Source organism: Coffea eugenioides, chromosome 8 (genome assembly GCF_003713205.1).
Source record: "Coffea eugenioides isolate CCC68of chromosome 8, Ceug_1.0, whole genome shotgun sequence".
NCBI classification, from domain to species: Eukaryota; Viridiplantae; Streptophyta; class Magnoliopsida; order Gentianales; family Rubiaceae; genus Coffea; species Coffea eugenioides.
Genome location: NC_040042.1, coordinates 25,305,027 through 25,313,873, shown reverse-complemented (window position 1 = coordinate 25,313,873; position 8,847 = coordinate 25,305,027). Strand labels below are relative to the sequence as shown.

At 38.3% G+C, this 8,847-nt stretch overlaps 1 protein-coding gene across 1 annotated transcript; it reads left to right on the top strand.

The window, feature by feature from the left end:
- The first annotated feature begins 1,407 nt into the window (after positions 1-1,407).
- On the top strand, positions 1,408-3,150 carry LOC113780446 (protein FAR1-RELATED SEQUENCE 5-like). Its single transcript, XM_027326244.1, has one exon. It carries the CDS (start codon positions 1,408-1,410, stop codon positions 3,148-3,150), a length of 1,743 nt encoding a protein of 580 aa, XP_027182045.1.
- Positions 3,151-8,847: the final 5,697 nt, after the last annotated feature.

Sequence of the window (8,847 nt, the reverse complement as noted above, 5' to 3'; positions counted from 1 at the left end):
TCATGTGCTTGTGAAGGTAATCTACTCTGACCAACCACTCACTGAAGGTAGAAAGTTGAAGTTCGGGTGGGATTCAACCTACTGGGTGTTTCTAGGTGAAGTGGGTGTAGTCTACTCTGATGAAGGTAGCAATTGACAGAAAAGTGGGTGGAGAGGCAGGCGGCATGGAAGGAGCAAACAGAGATGAAGCCAAAGTTTGTCCGTAAAACTGAATAGCGGAAGTAGCTGTGGTCTCCAATTGGGTATAATAGTGTTGTATGTATTTTGAATGCGTGCAAGAGCGGCGGTAAGGTAGAAGCAAATAGAGGAAATTCAGCATCTCACGAAACCAGATTTTGTCCTTCAACTTAATAGCAGAAGCAGCTACGTCTCCGACTTCGGTGAAACGTGAAGCGTATTAGCAGACCAAGGTAACATGACTGAACCATGTCAATAATTGTGGCCAATAATTTGTCACCCAAATGCACATCTGTTAAAGGAAGGATGAAATTAGAGTCACTGAAGACATAATATGAAGATGATAGAAGAATAGTGAAGTTGTACTGTATTTGTATGTGTGTACCGTATCTGTGTGTGTGTGAGCATTCAGCTTTCAGTGATGGACTATAATGGGATAGTAGTTTTTGGAAGACCTAGGGTTATGTATTCAAGTAAACCGTCGACTGGAATTAGGGAAAGATGAGAGAAACAAAGTCACATTTAACAAGTGAATGAATATACATCTTGTTGTAAATTAGTTACATGTTATAGCCACCGTATTACAATTGATATGAATCATTGTGCATGTAGTAATTGGTCCATGCTGATGGAGCAATATTAGTTTGCCCCTCTCCTGACCATACAGTGTGTATAAAATGGAGGCGTAGAGTTGAATGAGGTGAAGCAGAGGAAAAGACACATATGTGAATAATAAATGGGTGAACCTTGTGTTGTAAGTCAATTACATGATGTAAGAAATATATTACAATGAGTAGAAAGTACTTGTTTGGCCCTCAAAATGTAGAAATAGTAGAAAATGTGGAGTTGGTTTATGCGGTTGTCATTAACGAATGACATAAGGTCCAGTGAGTTAAAGAATCTAGAATCAAAATATAATCACCAGCGTGGATGTACATACAGTTAAAATAGACTTACATCGTGTGACCAATACATTACAGTCCGTATAAGTTAGTGTACATGGAGTTGTATTTGTACATAGATAATGCCGTTGTCTTAGAGTAAAAGTAAGGTGATGTGAATCATTAATCATATTGATAAGCGTAATAATAGGATTTGGTATACGAGTAATGTGTGATTCATAACACATTATAAATGGTAATATACATTTATATTGTCGTTTATGTACATACTATTCATGAAATGTTGCAAATTAGGGTGTTTGATGCATAATTGGCAGGAGTAGAAGTAATGGATTGCAGCAAATTGGCAGAAAATGGGACCCCTGAATTAGGAATGGAGTTCAACAGTGAAGAGGATGCGTACAAGTTTTACAACAAGTATGCCTTTAAAATGGGTTTCAGTGTACGTAAAGACTATCTGAATAAAGACAAAGACGGCGTGACCACGTCTAGGAGATATAGTTGCTGCAAGGAAGGTGTGAAACGCAAGTACGAAGGTGATGTGATGCCAAAGAGGACACGAGCGCCGACGAAAACAGGGTGTGGAGCTAAGATGGTTATCGTGTTGTTTAGAGGGACAATGAAGTACCGTGTGCATGACCTTGTCTTAGAGCATAATCATGAGTTGCACATTGCTCAATGTGCTCACATGATGCCATCACAAAGAAAAGTGAGTGTGGCTCAAGGATTCCAAGCTGAAATAAGCGAGGATGCTGGGCTTTCATTGAAACAGAGCCATGAGCTTATGGGAACGGAAGCAGGTGGGATGGGTAATGTGGGATATACTCGGGATGATCTTAAACGATATCTTCGAACGAGACGGGAAAGGAGCTTGAAATATGGAGAAGCAGGTAGCATGCTGAATTATTTTCAAGAGCAAACACTCGAGAATCCATCCTTTTTTCATGCCGTACAGCTGGACTGTGAAGAGCAGATAACGAATATCTTTTGGGCTGATGCAGGAATGTTAATTGACTACAACTTTTTTGGAGACGTAGTCACATTCGACACAACCTACAAAACAAATAAAGAATACCGGCCACTTGGAGTATTTGTGGGTTTTAACCAGCATAGGCAAATTGTGATATTCGGTGCTGCCCTTATGTATGATGAGACGATAGATTCTTTCAAATGGGTGTTTGGTACATTTTTAGAAGCAATGTGCGGAAAACATCCAAGTACCATACTAACCGACCAAGATCACGCCATGGCAGCCGCTCTTTCAATTGTCATGCCTGAAACATTTCACGGTCTATGTACGTTTCACATAAGGCGTAATTTTATGAAACATCTTGGCAATCACTACAAGGAAAATAGTGATCTTCCATACATGTTTGGTGCCTGCATGTATGAGTTTGAAGAAGTGGAACAATTCAATAGGGTGTGGGAGGCGATGGTGAAGAAACACAATCTTGAAAATAATGAATGGCTCTCCGGGTTGTATAAAATTCGTGATAAATGGGCAAGGTGCATGATGAAAGAAAGATGGACCGCGGGAATGCGAAGCACCCAACTCAGCGAAAGCCTAAATGCAGCAATTAAAAATCATTTGAAACTGGATCATGACCTTGTGCAGTTCTTTAGACATTTCAATCGGGTGGTTGATGAAAAGAGACATAATGAACTGATCGCAGAATATGAAATGAGGCAAAAGCTCCCCATGGTAGGGTTAAGGCAAACACCTATGCTTGTGCATGCATCAGAGACGTATTCACCAACCGTATTTGTTGCATTCCAAAATGAATATGGCGAGTCAACAGCTATGGTTATATTGAGACAACAAGATGCAGCGATGTTTGTGGAGTTTGCGGTCATGAGGTATGATGGAGGACCTGAAAGAACAGTAGTATTCAATCGGAATGATCTAAGTGTACGTTGCAGTTGCAAAAAATACGAGAATGAAGGCATTTTATGTGGGCACGCGTTGAAGGTGTTTGATACCGTGGGCATAAAAATAATTCCTCCTGAATACATTAAGAGGCGATGGACAAAAAGAGCTCGGGCTGGAGACTGTTTTGATCGGCGAGGATAGGAAGTTGTGGCTGATTCTAAAGTAATGATTTCAACTCGTTATCGGGAGCTCGCTCCAGCCATGATTAAGGTCGCAACTCGAGCAGCAATGTCGGAGGACACCAGCAAAGTAGCAATCACTGTCATATCCGATTTGTCAAAGAGAGTTGAGCTCCTCCTCTCAGAAAGCGAAGAGCAACCTTTGCAAAATCAAAAAAATCTGAATATGGAGGAACGAGATAAAATTGAAATTGTAAATGAAATGGGGGAGGCAGTAGTCGCAAGAGGCATTAAAAAACGAGGCGGTGGGAAGAAAAGTAGAGTGATGCGAAGTTGGGTCGATAAATTTGACAGAGTAAAAAGAAAATCTAGATTATCAAGAACTACACAGACTACGGTATGGATCAAATTTTGGTACTTGGGGAACATTTATGCTAAAACTAAGTTATTGTTATACTATTAACTAAAGTTTAGGTAACATTCATTATGAAATAATATTATTGCCGTGTCAATACTGTAGGTCTCAGAATCGGAGCCGACATCGGTTTCATTTGAGGAATACATGTTTATGGGATGCCGTTCATCTACTGACTCTGTTTCGGTTAGTATAAAATGGACATGACTCTTGCTTTTATTTGGATGTTTCTAACAGCATAAATAGTTACATTGATGTTACATTGTGTGATAATGTTGTTACGGCCGTCATCCCTCCTGATATACGTATTTTGTTTGTCTCATACAATGATTTTGCCCATACGAAACTTGTAGACGCATTCAATGAGTCAGACAGTGAATGGCCCTCCAAATGCTGTTGCTCCCGATATCGATGAAAGTCAAACGGTATGCTTACATTTAGTTGTTAAAATAAAACCTTCTTGTTCATGTAGTAGAGCTACCTTTTTTTCTTTAATTGTAACGGTGAGCTCCCGAAGGCTGTCAAATCATGCAAATTATGTAGTTAACGTATGCTCGCTTTAATAACGTATTATTTTTTATTATTTCAAGGTCCACCGTTTGGCTAATCAGGGGCCTCCTGCAAGTGTCCCTACAGAATGGATGCATCCCAGATTTTCTATTTTTTCCAAGCATAACTCCGTCAGAGATGTTTTAATGGTCTGATATATCATTTTTGTTATAATGTCTAGTCCAATTTAACTTTATAAGTGAGCAATATAGGCACTGGTAATGATTTGTTGACAGTCGATTACTTATACTATATAATGTAGGAGGAGCGTGGGGCAATTTCAACACACTGTGATGTTGATGCATATCATGTATTTGCACCATCACCTCAGGTGACAAACTTTTATCGTTACAGCACATATTTATGTAATGTTATTAATTGGAGACTTGGACATCGTATATCATTAATCGTATGTTTTATTAATAATATTTGCTGATTTGCCATCGTTACACATTTCAGGAAAGAAATAACACACAGGGATTGCAACTACGCGTTGACGTCGCCTCCCCCCAAAATGAGGTTGATGAATGATGTGTAACTATACATTTTGAACGAGACATTAAGTGGTTATCCCAACTTGAGAATGCTGCATATGTACGTTACAAGCAGTTAATAAGCTATTACAACTTATTGACGAGGTTATACAGGCACCATTGATGTTTCACTCTTTTCAAATTTAGACAAGTGAATTACAATTGTAATCGCATCTAGTGTTAGTAGTCATCAATAGTTTGTATTGGGTTGTATAAAATTATTAGAAAATTATAAAGTTGGTAGAAAATTGAAGTAACAATTTTACAATAGAATTGAACGTGTTTTTTGTGATCGGATATTTTTCACTAAATCGACCATAACAGTTGAATGGTTGTCGTGATATGTATACCATTCTACTACATTCAATTGCATACCTTAATAACATATTTATTGGCATTAGTAGCATCGCCAAAGGTACGATGTATAAGATAACACAATCTAAAGTATAAATTGTCTTGATTTTGTTATGATGATAAATTCGAATTATTATTGGGCTATTTTTATAAAAACATTATCATTTAGGCCATTTATTTTGCATCGCTTGACGAATTTAGTGCACCATTGACATGATATATCACAGGCACATCTATTGGTATTACAAGTTTTAGGTTAATTAAATTATGGTCAAGTCAGGTCACGACCACATGTTGGTAATAGGTGCGCATAAGGAAATGATTCCTTGGAGAACTAATTTGTAACGTTAAAATGAAGTTTTACAATGTAACAAAAAGGAAGAACGAACAGTACACAATGGGTTACAACTAGTTAGGGATACTGTTACGTTACCACTAGTTAAGACTGTTTAACAGGTATGATTAATATCCAAATATGGTAAGCAATTTGTTTGAGTAGAGATTATAATGAGTATACTTTTATCGCTACCTTGACAAACATTGGACTACATCCCTTGTTATGAGTTGTATCCCATACAACACCTGGGAACGCCGTCATGCATTAGACAATGGGGTATGTACCTTTGAAAATCATCGTCGCTTGATTCAGTAAAGTCAGATAGGTCCGGATCTGATATAAGCATGGGATATGCTAAAATGTGCTGAACATCAAATTGTTTTCCAATACCATGTCTTTTTGCGACTTGGATCTCATGAAACCTGTGAAGCCTACGCTCCATCTGCATAACTTCTCGCTGTAGTGTATGTAATACGCTTGCATCATTGGCTTGTGGTCCTATAACAAGATCCGCTGACCTTGTTGTCGAGACGTGGAGGCCATGCCAGCGACAAAGTACCTCTAATTCCATTCTTCGCTCACGAACAGGCTCCCATATGGGTTCATGGTCCATAACGGAATAGCCAGACGGTAGATGATTATTGACGGTATTTTTAAAAATGTGACCAACTAGTCCTAGAGAGTTGTTGGTGTTAAGCAGAGCGTTCTTGAACTCGCGTTTGGTACCATATAAAATCCTCCCGTCTGGTGTTTCGTACTTGCTGATGACATTTGTTGGATCCAACGATACTTTCCGTCGTTTTTGCCGAACATTTGATGCTGAGCTTGTATGAAATCCTTCGTTTGTGAATTGCATGACTATGCTGATATCTACTGCTTTTTGGTTAGATGAAAGAAAGGATCTACTGATAAAGAAATAGCTGGGAGAAAAAAAGAGGTAGAAATTTTTAACGGAGCACCTGTTTCTGACCATGCATAGTAAATGGTTTCTTCTGGCAACTTGACCAACTGCTTGTTGTGTCATTTCATGCTGTTCTCCACAGGATAGTACTCCTGGGTGAGTAGATGAAGGCATGGCAACCACCTATTAACGAGAGAATAGACTCAACGTTTGGTCAAATGTATAGTGTGTGGATGAAATAATGGTTCAATTCGATTGGATCATGACCTGTACTCCAACAACAATTGGGTCGTGAATACCCAGTTATACGTCAGTCACCTTACCTTTCAAGTGTAACAAGAAGTTACAACCAGCATATGTACGTTACAAGAAATTAATAAGCTGTTACCGCTTATTGATGTGCTTGTACAGGCACCTTGTCATTTGCTTGTATGTTAAAACTTAGACAATTTGTTTATAATTGTATTAATGATAAGTATTACAGATAGTATTACAGGCACTTCAATAGGTAGTACTCCTTCAGTACAGAAATGAACTTACAATTGGCGGCTCGGCTTGGTTCCACGTGACCACATAATAAGTAACAGTTTCGCAGAAGAACATGATACTTCGTTGGGACAAGTAATTTGAAAGTATGGTAACTAATATTTAAAATGCAACAAATTTTGATTACGCCATGTACCATTTTGAGTTACAACTAGTTATATATATGTTACAATTCATTACAACTAATGAATTTGCAATCGGCAGTTTTTCGTCTTATCTAGTTAAAACTAGTGATATTACAACTAGAAATTTCCTGATATTACAACTAGTGATACTACAACTAGTTAATATCTGATGAACCTTTCCTCTTCTCTTGTTTGTGCAATTGCACTTGGCACAAACAACAAGTCCTCCCCCCAACACATAAAATTTCATTAGACACTTTAGTAAGTGTCTAATGAGAACATAAAGATGGTCGATTCGAACCCCAAAACAATTGATGTAGCGAGGCCTTCTCGAACATCTCATTAAATTAGCGAGATCTTCTCGAACATCATACAACCTACTGGCTGCTATTTGGCAGCCAAGAACTTGATTTCTGTGTGAACCCTCTATTGATGACACTGCAATTGAAGTTAGAGGCGGGTTGAAGAATACTAATAATAAATTTCAGGCACGGTTCATTGCCACCCTTCAGTAGAATGATATGGGAAAGTGTGAAGTAATTTAAAATGAAAAATGTTTGTGCAGTAATGAAAGGTGGACGAAAAATTTTTTTGTTGTTGAGGATATACTACTGCACCCGCGCCCTTTTATAGTCCGCCAACCCGAACAATGTGCTAAAATATCACTGGACAATGCATTCCAGGGCAAACAATTTCGTCCTGGCAGTGGAAGCTGTAGAGTTCGATGCATGCCATTGAACTGTGTCACATCTGTTCAGACAATAAAACAAATTATGCAGCTTTTGTCATGAAATGACCTGTACACCAATATTAAGGGTCACGTGGATAAAGAGTTACACATCAGTGGCCTGTACGTTTCACTATGTACGGATTGCATTACAACCAGTTAGGTGTATGTTACAACTCATCTATTGCTCTGGTTGAGGTCCCAATGTCATCATCATTACCGCCTGCATCTTGTTCTTTTTCACTATCACCGTCATCGTCAGCATTGGAGTCCTTTCCTGCTTCTGCCGATTGATATTCCGAATGATCTTCACTGTCCATATCAAGATGTATTTGCTCTGAATCAGACATCCTCTGTTTCTGCTTTTCGTTTGAAACGACCTCTGTTGTTGCTGTTTTGGCCCTAGGATGAGAACACAGCAATTCTGCAATATTTAATATCCTTTTTTGGCAACTCACTGTCATACTGTACACTTCTGAAAGCTCAACCTGCTTATACATTAACAAACCACAATGAATAGCCCGTTTCGACTTAATCTGAACAGATGAATTCATCATATTATGCATTGATCTGTATTACTTCCTCATGGACCTCATGAAATCTGCCTGTTCGCTTTCAGGTGGTGAAATATTTTTCAAGAAAAGTTACATGAAAATGACTAAGGTGTATTTGGCACACGAATTGCATGAAGTATACAATTAACTTTGTATTTTGCATGAATAACATTCGAGAATTTTTTTTCTCTCTCGTTTCTGTCATAAAATATGGAACAAACGACATGAGCACACTACGTTTCAAATGTAGCTAGATTATAGCTGACCACTAGTGTTATTTGTGATCGGCGTTTGAAAAATCTTGCCACCTTTTTACAAAGCTTAACTACTTCTTTGTCCCATACTCCATTTACAACTAACTTTCCTGATTTTGTATGTCAAGCATAGCAAACGCAAAATGATTGTATGTTGTACGTCAACACTTAATGATTGTATTTGACAAGATTACTTTCCTAAGTTACGTAGCTGTGGCTGCTTACAAATGATTGTTCAAATTATAAAAAATGTATAACTTTAACTTAAGCAACAATAGTGCATAATGAAGTATCAGTTTTAACAGTTAGGCAGCTTACTGCGATATCATGATGCCCGCTGTCCATCATTATTCCAACTAGTTCAGGGGGTAGTTCATTTATCTGTGCACCAGATTCAGCCTCTTCCTCTTCATGCGTCCCAATC

What these genes read in the sequence shown, in the direction of transcription:
- LOC113780446 (XM_027326244.1), top strand. Translation starts at nt 1,408, where the DNA reads ATGGATTGCAGCAAATTGGCAGAAAATGGGACCCCTGAATTAGGAATG.